Below are 24,788 nucleotides of genomic sequence, written 5' to 3'. Positions count from 1 at the left end.
AAATAGTTCTCCATCCCCTCACTCTCAATCTGAAGGTGTCCTCAGATCTAAAATGAGTCTCTTGTAGACAGCAAATAGATGGGTCTTGTTTTTTTATTCATTCTGATACCCTATGTCTTTTGGTTGGCGAATTTAATCCATTTACATTCAGTTTTATTATAGAAAGATACGGGTTTAGAGTCATTGTGATGTCTGTATGATTTATGCTTGTAGTGATGTCTCTGGTACTTTGTCTCACAGGATCCCCCTTAGGATCTCTTGTAGGGCTGGTTTAGTGGTGACAAATTCCTTCAGTTTTTGTTTGTTGGGGAAGACCTTTATCTCTCCTTCTATTCTAAATGACAGACTTGCTGGATAAAGGATTCTCGGCTGCATATTTTTTCTGTTTAGCACACTGAAGATCTCGTGCCAATCCTTTCTGGCCTGCCAAGTTTCAAAGGAGAGATCAGTCACGAGTCTTATAGGTCTCCCTTTATATGTGAGGGCACGTTTATCCCTTGTTGCTTTCAGAATTTTCTCTTTATCCTTGTATTTTGCCAGTTTCACTATGATATGTCATGCATAAGATCGATTCAAGTTACGTCTGAAGGGAGTTCTCTGTGCCTCTTGGATTTCAATGCCTTTTTTCTTCCCCAGTTCAGGGAAGTTCTCAGCTATTATTTCTTCAAGTACCCCTTCAGCACCTTTCCCTCTCTCTTCCTCCTCTGGGATACCAATTATGCACATATTATTTCTTTTTAGTGTATCACTTAGTTCTCTAATTTTCCCCTCATACTCCTGGATTTTTTTATCTCTCTTTTTCTCAGCTTCTTCTTTTCCCCTAACTTTATCTTCTAGTTCACCTATTCTCTCCTCTGCCTCTTCAATCCGAGCCATCGTCGTTTCCATTTTGTTTTGCATTTCGTTTAAAGCATTTTTCAGCTCCTCCTGACTGTTCCTTAGTCCCTTGATCTCTGTAGCAAGAGATTCTCTGCTGTTCCTGTATACTGTTTTCAAGCCCAGCAATTAATTTTATGACTATTATTCTAAATTCACTTTCTGTTATATTATTTAAATCCTTTTTGATCAGTTCATTAGCTGTTGTTATTTCCTGGAGATTCTTCTGAGAAGAATTCTTCCGTTTGGTCATTTTGGATAGTCCCTGGAATGGTGAGGACCTGCAGGGCACTTCCCTTGTGCTGTGGTGTATAACTGGAGTTGGTGGGCGGGGCCGCAGTCCGACCTGATGTCTGCCCCCAGCCCACCGCTGGGGCCACAGTCAGACTGGTGTGTGCCTTCTCTTCCCCTCTCCTAAGGGCGGGATTCACTGTGGGTTGGCGTGGCCCGTCTGGGCTACTTGCACACTGCCATGCTTGTGGTGCTGGGGATCTGGCGTATTAGCTGTGGTGGGTAGGCAAGGTGCACGGGGGCAGGAGGGGCAGGCTTAGCTCGCTTCTCCTTAGGTGATCCACTTCAGGAGGGGCCCTGTGGCTGCGGGAGGGAGTCAGATCCACTGCCGGAGGTTTGGCTCCGCAGAAGCACAGAGTTGGGTGTTTGCGTGGAGGAGCCAGCAAGTTCCCTGGCAGGAACCGGTTCCCTTTGGGATTTTGGCCCGGGGATGGGCGAGGGAGATGGCGCTGGCGAGCGCCTTTGCTCCCCTCCAAGCTGAGCTCTGTCGTCCGGGGGCTCAGTAACTCTCCCTCCCTTTGTCCTCCAGGCTTCCCGCTTTCCGAGCAGAGCTGTTAACTTATGACCTCCCAGACGCTAAGTCGCGCTTGCTGTCGGAACACAGTCCGTCTGGCCCCTCCGCTTTTGCCAGCCAGACTTGGGGCCTCCGCTTGGCTGGCGGGCAGCCCCTCCACCCCGGCTCCCTCCCGCCAGTCCGTGGAGCGCGCACCCCCTCGCTGCCCTTCCTACCCTCTTCCTCCGGCCTCTCATCTGCGCTTGGCTCCAGAGACTCCGTTCTGCTAATCCTCTGGCGGTTTTCTGGGTTATTTAGGCAGATGTAGGTGGAATCTAAGTGATCAGCAGGACGCGCAGTGAGCCCAGCGTCCTCCTATGCCGCCATCTTCCTGTATCCCTCCCGGGGCCTAACACTCTAATAAGCCCTCCAGGTGATGCTCATGCAAGCTGCAGCTGGAGAACCATTGGTCAAAGGACTGATACTTATGAGCTGGAGGAAAGAAAAGCTTTCAAAAACAGTAGATATCCCACTTTTAGGATATTCTCACAAAGTATGGAAGATGTGGGTATGCTCATGGCTTCTTGTGAAACTTGACAAAGTAGAAATGCCAAGCAAAGAATGGCTGATAAAGGGGACATCCTTGCAGAGTAGAGCTCTTCCATTAAATGGAAAACCTGAACCCACAAAATCTAAGAAATTGCTAAACTTATTTTCTGTAAGGCAATTGATAGGACTTAGAGAAATTAAAAAAGGAATAAGCCAAAGGTTGTTCCTCCCCCACCCTCCAACTGGTCCTTGGTCAAGAGGAGCACTCAAATATCATTAGTTAATAAATATATCAATAAATAAAAGGCACTGCTTAAAAACTGCATGGTTCTGCTGCTTCCGGCTTGGCCATCTTGGCATGTAATGGCACCAGTTACTGAGATAGAGGATTTAGGAGAAGGGCTGAGTTGAAGGGAAGGATTCTGAATTTGGTTTTAGATGTGTTGAGTTGGAGATGCCTGGAGATGCCAACTGGAGATGGGCTGTGCACAGATGAGTATACCAGAAAGGGCTGGCAGGAAGAGAAGTAGAAGACAGAATGGTCAGTAAGACAAAGGCTGAGCAGTCAAGTAAGATAAGGGCTGCAAAGGCTCATGTGGAGTCACGTGATCAAATATGCACTGGTTTCAGTAACCATGCTGGACCCATCAAAGAATTCCCGATAACCTCAACAGTGACAGTTGTAGCAGGGTATTGGAAATCACTAATTGCTCTGGATATAGAGTGCACAGCAATTGAAGGTGAAAACTTCAAAAACCTGTAACTGAGAGTACAAGTTAGGGCCACAGGTAAAGAATAAAGGTTGGAGGATTTCATTTACTTTATTGTTATTCTTATCTTTGTTCTTATCTCTGTGCCTTATTAGGAATTCTTTCATTCATATACTATACCTCAAAAGGATTTTTTTCTCCCCCTGCATATGCCTCGAAGTTTTCACCTAAAGAACAGAAACCAGTCAAGCCAAAATGTTTGAAGGGTCTTTCAGAAGCACCTTGCTTACGGAAGCAAAAATGTTTGAAGGGTCTCTCTGTAAAGATGCCTACATCATCTCCCTTCTCCAAGCAGCATTTTGTCTTGTCTTTGTTTTATCAGAACCTCCTAATAAGATCAAACTCTGCTTAGTCAAGGTTCGTGTCCCCAGGTCTTTATTTGTTCTGTTATTCGTAAGCATTTGCTACACACACTGAACATTCCCCCCTTTTGAAGGGAAAGATCGCTTTCAGTCTACGCCTGCTGCTTGTTCTTGCATTCAGGTTGCTTGGTTACAGCAACACTTCACTGGATTTTCATTGAAGGCGAAATGCATTTGTAGCTTTTGAGGCCCATCAAGTGGAAATGGTTAGCACCCAATTCCTAAGAAGGCAGTCAACTCATTTATGTCACGTTACAGAGAACATGTCTTGTATAATTCTAAACATCAATGGAATCCCCTCATTAAAAGTGTACAAATGTGCACAAATGTGCCAAGTCACCATAATATTTATAATTAAAGAAATTTCTGAATTCTTCACTTTGTAGTTTTTTTTTTCTTTCTATCCAACAAATGTACCATTTGGGGGAAAAAATGTACAAATCAGACTGGGTAAAGCAGTTTTTGTGTGTGTGCTTCTTTAACTGGTGAGTTAGGTTACTAGGGCTGCTGTAACGAACTTCCACACATTTAATGGCTTAAAACAGCATAAATTTGTTATCTTACAGCTTTACACGTTCGAAGTTTGATGTGGATCTCAATGGGCATCAAGATGATGGCAGGCCTGCACTCCTTTCTGAGGCTCTTGGGGGAGAATCTGTTTCCTTGCCTTTTTGACTACTGGAGGCTACATTCCTCAGCTTGTGGCCCCTCTTTTCTAACTTCAAAGCCAGTGATGCACATCTTTCTGGACACTGTTCCATAGCCATGTCTCCCACTGTTTCTCTCCTGCCTCCCTCTTCTGTTTTTAGGGACCCTTGTGATTGTATTAAGTCCACCCAGGTAACACAGGATAACATCCCCACCTTTAGGTCAGTTAATTAGCAACCGTAATCTCTCATTTGCAATCTTATTTCCCCTTTGTAATGTGACCCAACATATTTACAGGTTCTGGGGTTTAAGGCATCTTTGCAGGAAAGGCACTTTTCTTCCTACCGTACCCTGTAAATTAGAAAGCATACTGCTTTGACGAAAAAGTGTCTGAGGAGTAGAACTAAGAATAATAATACTGTTTAGAAATAAAATGCTTTCTGGGGCACACAGGTGGCTCAGTCAGTTAAGCGTCCGACTTTTGGTTTTGGTTCAGATCATGATCTCAAGGTTGTGAGATCGAGCCCCATGTCGTGCTCCAAGCTGGGCATAGAGTCTGCTTAAGATTCTCTCGCTCCCTCTGACTCTCCCTGCACATTCATGTGCTCACTCTCTCCCTCACTTTCAAAAAGAAAAAAAAAAGAAAATGAAAGAAAAAATAAATAATAAAATAAAACAAAATGATTTCTTATGGGATCAAGTACACAGACATAAAAATAAAAGTAATTTTTGAATTTTTTAGTTTTCAACTTCACTCTTTTTTCTTTTTTACTTTTATTCCTTTCTTCCAACTACTCTTTCTCCCTCCCTTCTTTTTTCCTTCCTTTCATTCTTTCTTTTTTTCCCATCTTTCTTTTGTCTTTCCACCTTTCCTCGTTGATTCGGTTATACAAGAATAATATCACAAACACAAATGACGAAATGTTTGCAACATATATTTTAAAGAGCTAAGAACCTTACTATACAAATTACAGACCAATAAAAAAGATGAAATAGTCAATAAAAATTTACAAAGGAGATGACTAGCAGTTTCGCATAAAAAATTGGGAGATATAATAAAAAACTGAAAGAAAGGATAAGCCATACTAGAAATAAGAGAAATACATGTTGTTACCCATTAATTACTTTATTTCATGTATAAAAGTGATAACATCAAAAGATGAGAATGTGCCCAATTGGGAAGAGCAGGGGAAAAGTAAACTCTCACATACTGCTCATGGGAATGTAAACTCAGTGCAATGGGCTGAATTTGCGTTTCCTACAAAATTCATCTGTTGAAATCCTAACTCCCAATATGATATTAGGAGTAGGGGCTTCAGGAGGTAATTAGGTCATAAAGGTGGAGCCCTCATGAATGGGATTAGTGCCTTTATGTAGGGGACCCCAGAGAGCTCTCTCTTTCCACCATGTAAGGATACAGTAATAACCCCACTACGCTGGCACCCTGATCACTCAAGGTGCTTAATGCGAGGTATAGGTCTTGACATTTGTGACTCTGGAAATGAAGACCCCTTCAGTTCTATATATGACACTGACCCATAGTGCTATAAGCACTGTGGCCAATTTGACAATTAGTATGAAAAGTGTCTTGACTTTGGATGCGTTTTGAAAAAGTAATTCTACTTCTAGAAAAGTATTTTTAAAAAATTGTGGATGCATGCCAATATTTATCTATGAAGCTGTTTTTCTGTAAGTGTTATTTATAAACGAATAGGGAAATATTTGCAAAAATAATTGCACAGTTCAACAGTATGGTTTTGGGTAAACACTGGGTCCATTAAAATTATGTTATGGGAGAATAGAAAATGACGTAAAAAAATCAAGATTTGTTGCATGATACACAGCAAGTGATAAGACTGCAATTCTGATTGCATTTTCCATTTTACAGGGGGCTTCTTACAGGATAAACAACAAAAGGTAATTCATTCTCGATAGTTTGTATCTTCTTTTTGATTATCTATTTTTACTGTAAATCCGTACTACTTTTTAATAAGAGGTTATAGCCATTTTAATTAAGATGGCCACAATAATGAAAATACCTCCTTTTAAAGATGTAATAAGAAACATGGGTATTTAAAATTTTATGATGCTTGGTCTAGACACCTCTCTAAACACTCATTTACATTATTATTTATTCTATTTGGATTTGGCCCATTACATGCGTTTGCTGTAAAGCTGAAGTATAAAAAGTTTAAACGACATGCACAAAGTCATAAAATTAATGTATGACTGCTTATTACATGGTGATGAGTATCAACATTTCTCCGTCAGGGATTCACAAATTGGAGATAAGCATCCTACTCATTTCCCAAATTCTATCTGAACTGTCCTTCTTCCTCCGTGTCACTTACACAGTACTTGGCATCGCTTCTCTGCTCCCGCTCATCTTTCAGATGACACATTCTTTTTTTTTAATGTTTATTTATTTTTGAAAGACAGAGAGTATGGGGTGCCTGGGTGGCTCAGTTGGTTAAGCGTCCGACTTCGGCTCAGGTCATGATCTCACAGTCTGTGAGTTCGAGCCCCGCGTCGGGCTCTGTGCTGACAGCTCAGAGCCTGGAGCCTGTTTCAGATTCTGTGTCTCCCTCTCTCTCTGACCCTCCCCCGTTCATGATCTGTCTCTCTCTGTCTCAAAAATAAATAAACATTAAAAAAAAAATTAAAAAAAAAAAAAAGAAAGACAGAGTATGAGTGGGGGGGGGCAGCGGCGGAGGGGAGCAGAGAGTCTGAAGTGGGCTCTGCACTGACAGCAGAGAACCTGATGTGGGGCTTGAACTCACAAACCATTTGAACTCAAAGCCTAAGCTGAAGTCCAACACTTAACTGACAGAGCCACCCAGGTGCCCCATCAAGTGACACATTCTTTATGAAACTTGCCACAACCACCCTGGTTCTCATACACATTTGACTCTGATTTCCTGGGTACTTTGACCATACCAATGTTATACTTGATTATTTGCTAATATTGTTTTCCAACTGTTCTGCGTACTACTGGCCTCTCAGGCATATTATAAGAACTATATCTTTTTTAAAAAAATGTTTATTTATTTTGAGAAAGAGAGGGGGGTGGGGCAGAGAGAGAGGAGAGAGAGTCCCCAGCAGGCTTCATGCTGTCAGCACTGAGCCTGACGCAGGGCTCAATCCCACAAACCATGAGATTACGACCTGAGCTGAAACCAAGAGTTGGACGCTTAACTGACTGAGCTACTCAGGCACCCTTAAGAACTATATCTTTAAAAAATTTGTTTTGTAATTTTTAAATGTTTATTTATTTTTGAAAGAGAAAGAGACAGAGTGTGAGTAGAGGAGGGGCAGAGAGAGAGGGAGACACAGAACCTGAAGCAGGTTCCAGGCTCCAAGCTGCCAGCACAGAGCCTGATGCGGGGCTCGAACTCACACACTGAGAGATCATGACCTGAGCCAAAGTCAGGCGCTTAACTGACTGAGCTACACAGGTGCCCTAAGAACTATATCTTAAGTGCAGCAGTGACCAAAGCCTTTGACAATAGTAGGTGTATAATAAATTATTTGTTGATTGATGGACAGAACAATAGTGAATACTGTTGAATGAGAAAAATTTATAAAATCTGTGAGAAGAGGGGATGATGAAGAGGTCATGTGGATACTTTCTCTTGTTAGGTTTTAAAGAGTAAATCCAGGTAAAATTTTAAAAAATATCATGCTTATTTGTCAGAGGATATAACTCAAAATTTGTTTTGGAGGGGCGCCTGGGTGGCTCAGTCAGTTAAGCGGCCGACTTCGGCTCAGGTCACGTTCTCGCGGTCCGTGAGTTCGAGCCCCGCGTCAGGCTCTGGGCTGATGGCTCTGAGCCTGGAGCCTGCTTCCGATTCTGTGTCTCCCTCTCTCTCTGCCCCTCCCCCGTTCATGCTCTGTTTCTCTCTGTCTCAAAAATAAATAAAACATTAAAAAAAAATTAAAAAAAATTGTTTTGGAAAAATACTCCTTCCTGAAGAATAGAGTTGAGAACCACTGATGTAAACAAATGTAGGCTTTCTTTAAAGTGGGGGAGGGGCTTGACCATGGCATTTTCTACTTCCAACGTCAGGTTTCTTTGATATAGTTCCAAACTGTAAATTTGACATTGTTATTATGAGGAAAATTAATATTCCCAAGTCCTCTGTTGGAACTCATACTCTAATAAAAAAATTGACCTCTGTATCCCAAATCTATGAAAAATAAACACAATGAATCCTGCATACTGAAAAATACAAACCTTTTATGTAAAGAACAAAGAGATCTCTGAGTTGAATTGTACAAATATTATTTGCTGTAGGCCATCTAATGGTGTACTGTAACTAGAAATTATTTGCAACCAAAGCATATGGTAATTCCATAAAGCTGCCACACTAGACTTCCAAATAACACATCTAAAGGAAAAAGTCAATTGTGCTTCACTCACAGCAAGATATAAAACTGTTGTGAAAAAAAAAAATTGTTGCTGGTTTCTTTCATTTGCTGTTTCTACTGCCTTTCTATGATGGGCTCTCTTAGGGTTCGAGTTGTGTCCCCCAAGATATTTTGTTGGAGTCCTAACTTCCAGTACCTCAGAATGTGACTATATTAGGAGATAGGGTCTTTTTTTCCCTATGTTTTTACTTATTTATTTATTTTGAAAGAGAGAGAGAGAGTGCACAAGCAGGGGAGGGGCAGAGAGAGGGAGAGAGAATCTCAAGCAGAGCCCCACATAGTGCTAGAACTCATGAACCGTGAGATCATGATGTGAGCCGACATTGAGAGCAGCTTAACCAACTGAGCCACCCAGGCATCCAGGACATAGGGTTTTTAAAAAGGTGATCAAATTAAAATGAGGTTATTAGGGTGGGCACTAATCCCATGTGACTGGTGTCCTAACAAGGAGAGGGGGATTAGGATGCAGGCACACACAGAGGAAAGACATGATGAAGACACTGAGGAAAGGTGACCATCTACAAGCCAAGAAGAGTGGCCTCAGAAGAAAGCAATTCTGCTGACACCTAGATCCTGTACTGCTAGCTTCTAGAAATGTGAAAAAATAAATTGCAATCTTTTGAGCCCTCCAGTCCATCATACTATGTCACAGAAGCTCTAGCAAATGATAGGAAGCACCTTTCCATCTTCCCCTGCGGTCATGTATAAGGCCTTTTGGCTTTCCAGTGACCACTCTCCTACTCCTCTGCAGGTCAAAGGACCACACTGCCCAGCTGATCTGGATGGAATTTGATTTTGAGATCCATGATCAAGTACCAATTTGACTCATATTAGAAAGTTTCCATGAGGACATTTATAGGTATCAGAAGAAAGAGAAGCATGGCAGCTTTGAATAATTACAGGCAGCAGATGAAATTAGGAATGAGACTTTCTCACTGATCCAAATGCATCCTAGAAGTCAAACCCATCCTGGTCTGGAGATGCTCTGAGGAAACGAACCTATTATCACTTGTGCAATGACAGATGCCACTCTGAATTTTGAAATAGAGTTCTGCTGTTTCCTAGCTGTATTTCTTCATTTTCTCAGGTACACATCATTTTCCACATAAGAAGTAGGGTTAATATAGTGCCTACTTTCTTAGAGTGAGCATGAAGATTACCTGACTTAGCCCATGTGTGTGGCTGAGAGAAAGCAATCCATAAATGTTAACTATTATTCTTATCATTAATATTAGGTAGTAGTTTTGTATGTGTTGTACATTTAATGTGATCTTTTCTAGTCTCACTTGTATTGTTTTCTTATACATTTTGCCTCAAATTCCTGATTATGATACATAAAGACACAGGGTTATTGTACCCCAAAACACAGAGATTTAGTTTCATATAAAATGACGTTTTTTTTTTTTTTCTAAACTATTATCATTATTGCATTGGGAAGTGTTAAGAAGACTAGTTAGAGATAGTCTGAATAAGTCAGTCTAGGGGGAATATATGGCAAACCAGAAAAATCAGATTCCAGTCGAAGATGGCATGGTTATGAATTAACCATAAATTCAAATTATGGACAGATAATGTATATCATATATATTAGCAGTCACACATTCCATTAGAAGCCGCGTTTACTTCATATTGCATATTCAAAATTTGCAAATGGCTGATGCTTCAGCATTGTGGAAATACTTAACAATTTTGAGGGGATTTTGACAGTTAGTTTAAAAATACACTCCTTATAATAAATATGCACTGGAAATAATTTCATGAGCATGCTATAATTTAAAGTATTGATGTGAAACTGAAGATGATTTTATTATTTCATTTTCTCAAGTACTAAGATGCATGTTGGATTTATTTAGAGTAGCAGTTTTTCAAATAATAATTTATTTACATAATTATTAATACATTCTAGACCACTAAAACTGTCCCATTTAAAAAAACATATAGTATGATTTTTGGCTTTGCATCACTGGAAATACTTGCTGATGGATAGATTTGTTTTAATATCAGTCGATCATACACATGCAATTATTTTTTATCATATGTTAGAGTGAAAACAAGTTTTATTTTAGAAGACATGGAAATGAATATTATGTCATAATTCTAAACACTCAAGAAGTCCAAAATTGATGAAAGCTTAAAAAATATGCTGTGATGTTGACAAGACATGAGAATTTTTGCCTCACACACAATAGCAAGTCACATTTTTTCATGAATGAATATTTTCTTTTAAGAATACTTAAAAATACACACACACAAAGAATACTTAAAAGTACAGAAATTCATGCACAATCAACTCACTGTGTTTATATAGGAAATAAAGAGAAATGATGAAACAAGGAGATTAAAACAGAAAAAAAAAGCCATCATATTATGGGGAGAAGAATTTATTAAATTTAGCTCATAATAACAACTACTTATTAAATAGTCACTATGTGCTTTACATGCTGTAAATTACTGAGTCACTTAAAAAATTTTTAAAAAGTGATAAAAGGATAAAGGAGAAGGAGAAAAAAAAAGGCCACCATCACAGTCCTCTCCTTCATCCCATGGGGAGTCTTTCTGAATTTACAGTATGTTAAAATTTGGAAAATACTGTAATTAAAGGCTCCAATTAAATATACTTAGCAGATTCACCTTTCAGTTACAAAACTAGAGAGAAGGACTTCAAATCACCCAGAAGAACTTAGTCCACCTTGAATATTAGCACAGAGTTGAACATCTCCAGCAGTTTTCTGTAGCTGTTCTTGATGGCTACTTGCATCCTGCTCTGATCTTCGGGCACGGCCTCCTCTTTACCGCATGGCTCTGACTGCCAGAGAGGTGAATGTGCACCATTCCCTCCCTCCTACCTGCTAGAGTCACCGGGTACCTGGAAAGCCACCTCACATGGGCACAGACACCTCAAAAGAGGCATCAACAACACTCACAGTGGCTTGCTTCCTGGAAGCCATTTTTACCATGGCTGAGGAAAGCACCTTGAGCACCGTGACTTTAACGGCACCCACAAAATAACAAGGTAATAAACAAGGCTGGAAGAGGAACAATGAGGGGGAAATATTCAAAATAACCAATCCAACCAAATCTAATGACACATTCAATTGATGTAATCAAGGTTCTTTAATAACTGAGATTTTGTCTACATTCTCAAAAGAAATGTGAAATAATGTGAATGACCGCATTTCTCAAATTGCCCTAGGACGTGCTGCTATCTTCATTACAATTTGGGCCAAGAAAATTGGGGGGAATAGGGAGAAAGTGCAGGAACTCTTTGAAGTCTGGCTTCAAATATAAATGGGTTCCTCACAATTTCCAGCAAAGGTGTTTAACATGGTGGATGTAGGCACAGGCCTGGACAATTTACATTTATGGGGAGCAAATCACAGATCATGAAATTTAGGGCCAGAGAGTCTTTAGAAGTCACTTTGTCCAGTCCCTCATTTTTGATGTGAGAAACTGAGACTCAAAATATGAACTGACTTCCCCAATACAACACCATGGCCGCCTGGGACAGAGGGGTCAAGGGCTTAGATCTCCCTTGAGGTCTTGAAAATTATGACACAAGTTGCCAGGGGTTACTGGTGTATGGAGACCACATCTGCAACATTTCTTTAAGATAAGTAGTGAAATAGAAATATAACTGATGCCTCCACTCCCATTCTCAATTCCAAAGAAAACAAACCACTTTACTCACCTGCAGGGAAAAACTCGCCCATTTTCTTTCTGTAGATTTTAAAGTCAACTTCTAAGAAGACACAGAAGATGATCCGGTCCACCTAGAGGCAAACAATAAATACTCAAAGTGAAGGATAATATGGTGACCCTTGGATATGAGAAATATTCCACAACATGGTCTTGGAACAACAGCGACAAAAAGAAACAAATAGAAAAGCCTCCTGCAGATTCTTGATGCTATACTGCTAACTGTATGACAGTATTGAGTGAAGTTCAAGTGTGTATTTGTGTGTATGTGTGTGTGTGTGTGTGTGTGTGTGTGTACTCTTTATGTGAATAAGCCCATGGGCTCTTTGGCGGAAAGATGTTATATAAATCAAATAAGAAATAATAAATGACAATAAGCCACTTTGCAGCAAGCTATAAATAAGATTGGAGATTCAGACAGGATACCTAGACTTTATGTCCTATAAAACAACCATACGAGAGGTATAGCAGAATGACAATCAAGTATGTCAGTAAACAAAGAGCTCTTTGTCCTACCCTTCTTAGACAAATATGTTTATCAAACCTGTTAGTATTTGAACATGGCCTATAAAGCTTCTTGTAGTTTAATTTGCTTTTAGCTTAACATTCTCAGAAATGCAACAGAAGTAAAACATAATTAGTTGACAGTGATGTGAGGTCAATATAACTTTAATCTGGTAGATATTGTTGACTAAGTAAATGCCACCTCAAGAGTAAAACAAGAGATTGTACAAATCTCTTCTTTCTGTTTTGAGAGGGCTTCTATACATAAGGTGTTTGAGACATTCAGAGAATAATATGGTAAACAGAAGAGAGATGGGGTACATCTAATAGCTCACGTATATCTGATATTAAATCAGTGACTCAATTTCATGTCTTGAAAATAAACACCCCTTTAGATCCTTTATTTTAAGGGTCTACGAAAAGTTAAAAATTACTCGATCTATCAAACTACAACTGGTAATTGAGTAGAACATCAAAGGAGGCATTTCTCATGGCAATGGGGAATAAAGGTGGGGTGTGCACAGGGCAGGACATGAATGAACCCACATGGATGTCATCCCCCTAGCCCTTCAGCTCTCCCAGCCTGTGTGGTACAGAGTCAACCCTAGGCAAGTCCAAAGTTCCCAGCGGGACAGAAGATCTACAGGGATAGGTCGGTAGGGAGGGCTAGGACACAAGGAATGGTCAGGGTTTCCTGTTGGAAGCTCAGAGACGTAGCTCCCTGATCCCTGCACAAGTCCATTTGGGCAGCCTGCTGGGCAGTTGCTGGACTTCTATGCTGTAATCACTAAATACCACGCAGCCCCAGTAATCCCTGCCCATAGGATGGATTGTAAGAGAAAGCATCTGGCATTCAGAAATGGAAGGACTGGGCTGCAAATAAACCTTATTTTCTTTTTACTGTATTCACTTGAGTTTCTGGTGTCCAGTCCTGTCTGCATATCATTAACATTTTCTACAAACGCAACAACCATCACCATCAACTCACTCTTCGGGTGAAATGTAAATTGAGTTGAATAAATGATTAGCTGTCTGTGCAAAACTGAATGCTCGTCTATGCTCTCCTTCTGGTGTGTTTATGCCCTATAGCTAAAGATAAGAATCATAATGTTGAGCGATAGAAATGAGTTACAAAAAACATTCTCTATGATACCATTTATACACATTTTTAAAGCACAAAGATATAACAGTGTAGGGATTCATTGAAAAGCACTGATATAGAGAAACATTCTTAGAAATGTCACACATGAATTTCAGGAAAGAGACTTGAGAAAAATATGGCACATGGGTAGTAGCTATTAAACTATGGGGGCAAGTACATAGATATCATATTATTTTTTATACTTTTTGGTATATTTGAGAAGTTTTATAATTGAAAGTCCTAACACCAAAAATAAGACTCTGTGCTACACATACTCTACTCTCTAGCTGTATTGAACTACTTGTAGTTCTCAAACTCCATAATTATCCTTACTTCCACACCTATCACAGTTGACTTTTCACCAGGCTTCAGATGGTCAGATTATTTCTAAAGCCACCTAATTGAGATCAAAATCAAAACAAGAAAACTTGATTCAAAGCAGATCTAAGGAGACCAAACTGGAAAGTCTCATTTTTACTCATTTCTCCCTATTTTTGTGTACTCAATATGAATTATGGATTTTTTTAACCCTCCTGTTGCTTGTGAGTATGTGTGTGTGTGTGTTTTCTGTGTGTGCATTTGCATGGGGAAGGGTTAGTGGTGGTAATGCTATTCATTTCTGTCAAGGGAGCTTTTAACCACCACAGAAACTAAATGCAGATTTCTTAAATATTGCAAAGGATTATAATCCACCTTTTAGCATTTTAGGTTTTGTTACCATGGAAATGGTATGTCCAAATTTCAGCGGCCTGATTTATTTTCCCAAAGAGTAGATGGATGATGGGGGAAAAGTGCTTTTATTTTAAACTAATTGAGTGACCCATTTCCCTGCCCTTACCCTGAGGCATAACACTGAAAATATCCTGGAAGTAAGTTGAATACAAGAATTAACCCTCACCTACCAAGTACTTGCATATACGCATGTACTTACATATGTGTACATAAACTTATTGTCTGGGGTTATTGCTGGAAAAGAGCTCTGTTAGTTGACAAGCTCTGTGTTTATAAACTCAGAGTGGATATTGATCACTGCTTATGATACGTTGTATTTTCCAAGATGGCATGCAATAAGATATCCCATCGCTCAGACTCTCTTAAAATGTAATGCTAATACTCTTTTCATTGAGAATGGGATCTATATTTCCTCCTCTTGAATCTATGATTGCAGAAATACTATGTGACAGAAATACTATATGACTTCCAAGTCTATGTCATAAGAGGTGATACAGTTTCTGCCTGGTCCTTTTGGGATGATTGCTCTTGTACCCAATCTTCATGCTATGAGGAAGCAGACAGACCACATGGAGAGTCCATGTGTACAAGTTCTAGCCAATAATCCTACCTAAAAGTGAGTAGCCTCTCAATGACTTCACCTCCTAGTTTTTGACCTACCCCAGGTGATGCCCCATGGAGCAGAGATTGGTTGTTCCTGCTAAACTCTGACCAAATTGTAGATTTATGAACAAAAGAGAAATACATAGCCAGAAATCTGATATTCTGGTTTCTTCCTATTGCCAATTGTTTGGATTCTTGCTTTTCTAGCTGTGTAGTACTGGATCTCTCTTGAAAGGCTCAGACCAAATGGATCAAGATCAAGTAGAAGCCACAATGGGGTGACAAGAAGAATATAGAAAGTCTAACTGGTCCATGGCTGAGAGGTTGGAAATCTGACTTGCACAAAGGGGAATGAGCTGGGTGATCCATTCTAGCCCCAGATAAATTACATGAGAATATATAAGAATGCCTCACTATTGAGTATTGAGGCTCAGGAGCATATTTTCAATCTGTCTTTTATGTTGGGCAATAGAACAATTTTGTAAAACGGTTGTTCTTGAGAGACTATATTTATTCATCTATTTAAGAGATATTAGCTGAGCACCTCCAATTTCTTGGGGCTCACCCATGTGCCATTTTCTCACGAGAAAACTTGAATCCAGGTGCTTTTTTGTCAAGGTCAAATAATTAGTGGCAAAATCTCAGGCATCTTAACTTGACATCCAATGTTCTTTCTGTGGTATCACCCCAATGGAGATACATGGGACTGAGTTTCTAGGCCTGTCACTAGCTCTGTGACATTGGACAAGCTATTATCTCTCTGGGACCCGGCTTTCACGTCTTATGAAGAAAGAATTGAACTAAATAACATCTATAGTTTCTTTCTTTCTTTCAAAAGTTTTTTTTAAATGTTTATTTATTTTGCATGAGACAGAGGGAGAGAGAGTGCAAGAGAGAGAGAGTGGGGGAGAGTCAGAGAGGGAGGGAGAGAGAAATCCCAAGCAGACTCCATGGCACTGTCAGCGCACAGTCAGTCACGGGCTCAAACTCTCAACCGCGAGATCATGACCTGAGCCAAAAGCAAGAGTCGGACACTTAACTAACTGAGCCACCCAGGCACCCCTCTTTTTTTCTTTTTAATATCTCATTCATAGCCTATCCCTGTGGTAATTTTGTACTATGTCAATTTAGCTAAGCTGGAATAACGCTTCTCTGAATGGTTCGATGTTAGCATTGGCCACAGAGAAATTTCCATGAGATTTTGAGGGCAGAAGTGGAGCTGCAGCCATGGTACTAGGCAGGTGGCTGGAGGACTCCAGGCAGGTGGGGTGCACTGCTGCTCATCAGCTGGTGTCGGTTAGCAGCTGGGCTCACAGCTTCTTCAGCTCCTGCTCTTTCTCCCAACTCAGGTTCTCTCGGTCTAGGCCAGGCACGCATGTAACTCTGCTTCAAGGGCACCAGTTCCTTCTGTAGGGCTTTGCAGCTTTGGCGTTCCATCCAGGGAGACAGATGCATGTGGCAGATTGTGTGGTTCCAGTTTGCTCCTATGGTTTCTACTTTGACCTTGTTCTCCCCCACTTTGCATCCAGCTTTCCTGTTCATCACTTTTTTTAACATTTATTTTTGAGAGACAGAAGGAGAACATGAGCAGTGGAGGGGCAGAGAGAGAATCAGACACAGAATCCAAAGCAGGCTCCAGGCTCTGAGCTGTCAGCACAGAGCCCGACGCAGGGCTGAACCTCATGAATCATGAGATCATGACCTGAGCTGAAGTTGGACAGTTAACAGACTGAGCGACCCAGGTGCCCCTCCTCTTTATCACTTTTGACCTGTCTCTTGACTACCTGCCCTGCTGACACACTCCAGGCCTGGTCAGATGCAGAGGCAATAGCCTTCCACAGACTCCTTTCACCAGCTCCTCTCATGGGTACTGGGTAAGGGCTTTGCTCTGCTCAGTCAACTATCCCCTTGAAATTTACACCCACAATTGTATAAGATCTAATCCCTATAATAAATCCTGTATTCCGTATCACTCATAAGGTTCTGCTTCTCCAATTAAACCCCAACTGATGTAATCTTTAATAACATTTCATTGAATAACATGTACAGGAACACAATGAAGGGCAAAAAAATAAGCAGTGTTCCTTTTTGGAGGTGTATAACCTGTCAAGGCTACTCAAATTCCAATTACTTTCCTCTAGATGAACTCTGATCGGTTCTAGCCCATCTTCCTGGTGAGCTTACTAAAGTGTACCTAGACACTTTTGTAGTTAAAGCAACTCTGTGTACTTGAAATGACTCACACATTTTTTGTTCTTTTATGAACAAGTTGTCAGGAAACTCAGATGGGTCCTCAGGCTACAACATAATTGTAAATAATACATGGGGCAACATTTATATTTTTAGGAATTAACAACTTAATGTAGTCCTCATTCTGCCTTAAACCAGAACCCTATGACAATTTGGTGGTGCTCAGTTTTGTATTACCTGTGCATAGTGTATGTCCTGATGCATAATAGGAGCTTTGTAAATATTTGCAGAGTACATGTTTAGGCAAATAGACCTGACTAAAATTAAGTACATGGCAGATATTTTTCGTGGGCTTTTAGTTCCAGAACCAAAAAAATAACTTTTTTTGAGAGACAGACTTTCCTTTATGTTTGCCAGAAGACCAGAGAACAGAATTATAGAGAAGCCTGAGTGCTTTTGCAAAGAAGAAAGGAGCTATATAAAGGGTACAAGGCATTTGTCACCAACTGTCATCTTATCCAATGATACTATGCTGAGCACAATGACTTTGGAACTCAGTGCTGATGTTTGTTAGTTTCAGAATAGAAACAATGATGATGCCTGTAAATTGCAATATATTAAAAATTAGAAGGGCTTTTTTTTAAGTGAAAAGACAATACCAGGTGTTGGCAGAAATGTGAATTAACAAGTACTTTTCTTGTACTGCTTTTGGGAGTAAAAACTGGTGCAACCACTTTGGAAAATTATTTGGCAGTATCCACTAAATTAGCTGAATTTGTGCTATCCTATTTTACCAACCAATTTTACTCTTAGGTAAACATCCAGAAGAATATGCATATATCTTCACAAAAGGACACATATCACAATATTTGTAGCAGCACTAATTGTAATATCTTCAAACTCGAAGCTACTTAAATGCCTAAAATGGTAGAATGGATAAATAGTTGTGATCTATCAATGCAGTGGGATATTAGAAAGGAATGAGAATGGGAAGTTTGCAAATACACAAAATCTTATAAACAAACAGAACATTGAGTAAAATAATCCAGAAAGAAAGGGGACACACTGGATGATTCTAGTTCTATAAAGTTCAAAAATGTTAGAGAAATAGTCAATATCATCCATGGTGTTAGAAGTTACTATAGCAATTACTCTGGGGAGGAGGTTGGTGAAAACAGACCAAGGGGAGTACCTGGGCTTCTGGGTTTTTGATCTGGGTGCTGGTTCCATGGATGTATTCGGTTTGTGGAAATTCATCAAGCAGCGCACTTAGGATCTGTGTACTTTTCTGTATGTTATACTTCAATAAGAATCTTTTTAAAGGTTGAAAGTTTTCTGTTACAGTTGTCTTGGTCAGCAATCAAAAATCTATTTTCATTGACTTTGAGGTCAAAAAAGTCCTTTAAAAGCTGACCTTCTAAAGGCAATCTCTCTCTATATTTCCACCGATGCCAACTGTAGTTCACCCATCAAGGCGTCTAGGAGTAAAGATGTATTTCTTACACCAAGATAGCCATTAATCCACAGTGGGGGGTTTTATTCCCCATAAACATGATAACATGAGTTCTATTAAACTTTTTCAGCATCATGTCCACTGCCCCTGAAGAGGGTTACACAGTGAACAGGTTTGGAGTATCTACAGCTGACCTCCATTTTTCATGGCTACCAGTCTTAGGGCAGCTGACACAGCCAAGATTATCCTGTGTTCAGTGAGACTGGGAGAATGAATGGAGTCTGATGAATGTAATTTTCTTCCCCAGTGACAAATGACAAACATTTAAATATTTGGTGTGCATGCAAATACCACTTTAACTAAGAACTGATGGATGGTTATCCAGTGTAAATGCAGCCTGATGGGCAATGGGGGTGAAGTCTCAGTCTTCCTGAAAGATAATCTAGCAGCCTCACCATGCACTAGCTTGGATATTGGGGTATCTTCACCAAATAGTGGCCGCTGCTAACAAGTGAATGAAATTTCAGGGATTAAGCATCAAACTTGTAGAAGGACAGGTTTTGAGGGAGGTAAAAGACCAGGATGACTGGAGCATGCTTGGTGCTATGAGTAAATCGAGGTTAAATGGAGTAACAAAGGGACAAGGTCACTACAGATTAACTAAAGAACAAAAACAAGAAGTTGAGATGTCTGGGTGCTGGCAGCCCCTCCTACAACAGGTGGAATAAAGGAGACCAACCGGTCCTTCTCCCAGTGTATTAGTTCTCTGTTGCTGCATAACAAATCTCTACAACCTTAGCGGCTGAAAGCAACAAATTTTATTGTCTCATGGCTTCTGTAGGTAGGTCAAAAGTCTGGGCCCAATGGTGTTGGGTCCTCTGCTCAGGGTCTCAAAAGCTATAATCAAGGTGTTAGCTGCACTGTACTTCTTACCTGAGGCTGGGGCCTCCTTGCAAGCTCATTCAGGTTGCTAGAAGAATTTAGTTACTTATGTTGGTAGGACTGAGGTCCCTGTTTTCTTTCTAGCTGTCAACCAGGACAGCCTGTAGCTTCTACAGGCCACCACCAGGGGGCCCTGAAAGGCTGTTAAGGACCTGGATGCTTTCTTTCTTCAGGCCAGCAAGAGTGTGTCTCTATGAGTTTCTCCATCTCCAGACTCTGAAGTCTTTTAGAGACCACCTAGTTAGGTAAGCCAACCAGGTCATTTTCCCTTGTAATGAACACAACTGATTAAATGCCTTGATTACATCTACAAAAATCTCTTTGACTTAATCCAGGGAATACCTGCCCCATCTATTCACAGGGGTAGTCAAGGGGAGAAGAGTGGACAAGGTTTGCACACAAAGGAGTAGCCATCGGGGACATATGTGAGGCTTCTTCCTCTCACACCCAATCACCTCCATGTAACTAGATGCCTATGTTCCAATCTGGACATGGCTTTGAGTAGGCCACTTAACCTTTCTAAGCTTCAGTCTCCTTATCTCTAAAATGGAAATGTTGACCTTGAGGAGGTTGGTATATTAGTTTTCCATTGCTGCATAACAAATTAGCACAAACTCTGTGGCCTACGACAACCCCTGCTTATTAGCTTATGGTTCTGTAGGTCAAAGATTTGGTATAATTGGCATGGTATAACTGGGTTCTCTGAGCAGGGTATCATAAAGGTAAAATCAAGGTGTTAGCTGGACTGAATTCTTGTCTGGAGGCTATGGAGAGAAATCCACTGCCAAGTTCGTCCTTGTTTTTGCCAGAAATTCAGTTCCTTGCAGTTGTAGGACTGAGGTTTCCATGTCCTCCTTGGCTGTCGGCTGGGGATCACTCTCAGCTCCTAGAGGCCACCGCATTACTTGCCAGACGTCCACCTCCACTTTCAAACCAGCAAAAGTGTATCAAATCCTTCTTGATTTTGAATCTCTGATTTCCTTCATATCTGACCAGATGTAAAGAATTTCTGTAATTAGGTCAGGCCTACCTGGAGTCTCCGTATATTAAGGCCAGCTGTTTGGGGACCTTAATGACATCTGCAAAATCCCTTCACGGCAGTACCTAGGTGGTTGTTTGAGTAACTGGGAGAAGGGATGTACACCAGCCGTTGGAATCTTGGGAGACTCTTAGAATCCTACCTGCTACAGTTGGCTTTAATGACCACACGAGATATTTGATCTGAAGTGCCTGGCAAAGAGTCTGACATATAGTAAATGTCCCATAAACATTGGTTATTTATTGATAAAGTCCTTATTCATAAGGTACCTGGAATACCTAGCAAACTGCTGGCCTATTGATATTATCATTGTTCACTTGGTGAGTCCTTTATTTCTACCCTGAACTTTTCAAACAGATCAAGGAAAAGTATGATCCAGATAGGGGAACACTGGAGGCACTTTTTCGGACTGTTATGCTGAAAGCCATTTTATTCCAGTTACAACTTTGCTGGGGAATTCTGTCTTAAAAGAAATATTTACAAAAATGGCCTATATTATATAGAAAAGAGCTAATTTTTTTTGTCTGACCATATCAGCCAGAGAAAGGGAAGAGTTGAGCTTCAGTAATAAAGAAGATTTCACAAGAGCCTATAGAAGTCTATGCCCACCCTGATATTTTGATATCCTTGTCAAATGCCACTGAATATCATTCTTCAGGTTCTTGAAGATATATTAAGCATGTTCATATTTGTGTCTTCCACCACAGAAGCTAGTTGTTCAATCTCCAAATTACAGAATTGGAAGAGTTTGCTCTCATGTTCCCAGAGACTTTTGGATGAGTTGGAGAACATTTATAATCCATAAACACTCAAAGGGCATTTTCGCATTTTGAAATTGCTTCTGCATGCATAAAAGAAATCCTTTATTTTGGGGGGCTTTCTGCAAACTCAGTTCATCTGTCATTACTCTGTGGCAGCACAACTCAGTCTTGTTGTTTTGGTTTGATAAATTGCTCTTTTTGACTTTTCTTCAACTCTACATGAAAAAAAAGTCCATGTATCTGAAAAACCAGAAGTTATTTTGATTTGAGCTTCAGGCTCATTTGTACAAGTTAATTTCCAAGTCTGCTTCCTATCGATCAACACGGACACCCTCGCAAATGACACATCTGTCATGGTCCTTGAAGCTGCTCCATATGTTTAGCAAAGAAAAGATGCAGGCACACAAGGCTTAAGACCTACAGTTCTAAATGCTAATATAGCAGGCTCTGACTTTGTAACCAAAGAAATGATCTTGGGAGATACTGGGTAGAAATGTCAATGGAAGACAAACAACAGGTTTCTTTTTCATATTGGACAGAGTGCTGTGCTGTGCTGTGCTGTGCTGCTCAGATCTGCTCCCTCCTTTCAGGACTAGAGCACTCATTCTTCCCATTGTTGGAGGTGCTGGTGGCTGACAGCTCTGAGGAGATACTGACAGAGGACTGTTCTCTGCCCAAGAGAGCACCTCACCCGAGTTGACCCTCTTCCTGAAGTCAGCCTGCATCCAATGACTGACTCATGCGACAGGCCAAAGGCTGAGACCGCTTCCCTCAATTTGATGCAACTCTGAAGTTATGTGCTGAATTGGGCCCTACCCCATCCATGTATTGAAGTCCTAACCCTCAGGACCTCAGAATATGACTGTATTTGGAGTTAGTCTTTAAAGAGGTAATTAAGGTAAAATGAGATCATTGGGTGGGATCTAATCCAATAGGATTGGTGTCCTCATAGAAGATGTGATTAGTGGGGCACCTGGGTGGCTCAGTCGGTTAAGCTTCTGACTTTGGCTCAGGTCATGATCTCACAGTTCATGAGGTGGAGCCCCGCACTGCATCAGGCTCCCTGCTGTCAGCACAGAGCTCGATTCAGATCCTCGGTCCTCCCTGCTTTCTGTCCCTCCCCCACTCATGCTCTGTCTCTCAAAAATGAATAAATATTTTTAAAAAATATGTTATTAGGACACCAATACATATAGAGGGAAGAAAATGTGAGGACACAGGTAAAGATGGCTATCTATAAGCCAAGGAGAAATTGACCCTGCTAACACTTTGATCTTGGACTTCTAGCCCCCAGAAGTATAAGAAAATAAATTTCTGTTGTTGAGGCTACCCCATCTGTGAAACTTTTTCATGGCAACCCAGCAGATAAATACATCTTCTCAGCATCAGAGCTCCTGATGGGTTCAACTTCTCCCTCTTCTCAATCCTGTTTCCCTCATTCCATGCTTCTCCCTGCCAGGTATTGATTCAAAGCATGAGCTAATAAACCTCTGGCTTGCAAATCCTTCTCAGTCTGCTTCCCAGAAAACTTGACCTATGACCTCTATTTTTGGCAATCTGAATGATTTTCTTTTCATGCCCACTTTGTACATCATTTTCAGTGATGCAAATGACAGTCACACATGAAGGCTAAGGTCTGCCCAACAGCTAAGGCTGCTATCAGCTTCTTGTGGAGAAGCCACTATATTCTGTGCTTGGGCTGATCAATGGTTAAGAGGCCAGGATTGGTTTCAAAAGAGCATTCAAAGTCAACATAAATGATACATGTGTCCTAAATAAAGTGACAGCATATTTGTTGAGATTGGGATTCCATCTGCCACTCACTCCTGGGAAATAAGTCTCTCAAAGCTCTTTGTGCCCTCTATTCTGAGGACTGGAAACTCGGCCCATGGGCCCATTGCAACTGTGCAATGAAAGCCACAAGTCAGGGTAAGGCCTGTCTCAATGTGGCTGAAGTCACTCAGAACTGAGACACATTTCTGTAGATGTATTTCTTGTTTCTGATGCTAGATGTATCTTTTTATACAAGAGTAATCAATTTCTGGGAAACCTGGGTAGCTCAGTTGGTTAAGTGTCCCACTCTTGATTTCGGCTCAGGTCACGATCTCACGGTTCCTAAGTTCAAGCCCTGTGTCGGGCTCTGAGCTGACAGCGTGGAGCCTGCTTGGGATTCTCTCTTCCCCTCTCTTGCTGCCCCTCTCCTGCTTGTGCTCTCTCGCTCTCTCAAAATAAATAAATAAACATTAAAAAAAGAGTAATCAATTTCCTTATATGTAAGAGGTGGGTTGCTTAGAGGGATTTTAACAAATCCATAAAAGAGAAAGTGAGTCCATGTGGTCTAGAGAGGTGTTGTTGACATGCACTACGATGCTCTGTCCTCATTCTCTCAGGAGGTCTTAGTAGTGCAAGCCACAGAACACCCAAGCATCTGCGTTTCTGTGCCTAATGGTTTTCTTAATGCTTGGAGAAATAATGCTTGGTTTCTGAGGGTGGTGGCTGGATTACATGCCCTATGTTCACCTTCTTTACCCCTCCTTCACCCACAAATAATCTACCTGCACTAATTCTTATCTCAGGGTCTGCTTTTGGGAGAACCCAAATCAAGAAGAAAAGAGGAAGCAAATTGGGCAAATATCAACTTATCCTCTCAGTATCCGGCCTATCGAAGGTTAATTTAATATAATTCAGCTTCCAACTCAGTTAAGGTCTGGATCTCCTTCCCATGTTTTGCTCACACTTGCATGATGCCCTCGGTACCCTTCAACTGAGGAGACAGTGCCAGGAATAGGTCTTTAGACTCAAAGTTCTTCTTCACAATGTAGTCTGTGACATGAAATTACCCTGCCAGTGATGGAGCTATTGTTTATCAAGCACTCATGCAGCTAAGTATCAACCCAGCTAACCCAGCTGCAATCCTCTATTGTACATTTCATACTCCTGCTTCTGAGAACACTCTGGTTCCTTTTTCTTTTATTTGATTAAGAACATCTGCAGAGGTGGTTCAGCTACAAAAGTTAGTAATTAATCTTTTTTTGTCACAGTAATTAAAAATTTCAAGGAAGAATTGTCATTCATTGCTGCTTATGAGGTTGCCTACGGCGGACAGTGTTTTATAAAAAGCCAACAAGTCATGACCTTAAAAATAAATAAATATCTCTCCTCAAAATAGGAATGCTATGCCAAGTGACGAGGTGGCTCTGAAGCCTGGTCACGATGCTCAAGGGATGGGGGGCCACCACATAACTATGCAAACCCCTCATATGCATTCCCATTTTCTCAACATTTCCATTAGCATGTGACACGCATGCAG

General features: G+C 40.7%; 1 protein-coding gene across 1 annotated transcript in view; it reads right to left on the bottom strand.

The window, feature by feature from the left end:
* Window positions 1–24,788, bottom strand: part of MACROD2 (mono-ADP ribosylhydrolase 2) — a 2,018,887-nt gene that overhangs the window by 169,263 nt on the left and 1,824,836 nt on the right. The window contains exon 9 of the mRNA XM_042980930.1: window positions 12,106–12,187. Within this exon, the coding sequence (XP_042836864.1) occupies window positions 12,106–12,187 (82 nt within the window). The remainder of the gene's footprint in view (window positions 1–12,105; window positions 12,188–24,788) is intronic.

The sequence above is a fragment of the Panthera tigris genome, chromosome A3, assembly GCF_018350195.1.
Source record: "Panthera tigris isolate Pti1 chromosome A3, P.tigris_Pti1_mat1.1, whole genome shotgun sequence".
NCBI lineage: Eukaryota > Metazoa > Chordata > Mammalia > Carnivora > Felidae > Panthera > Panthera tigris.
The sequence above is the reverse complement of the archived record's forward strand: the minus strand, read 5'-3'. Positions and strand labels throughout refer to the sequence as shown.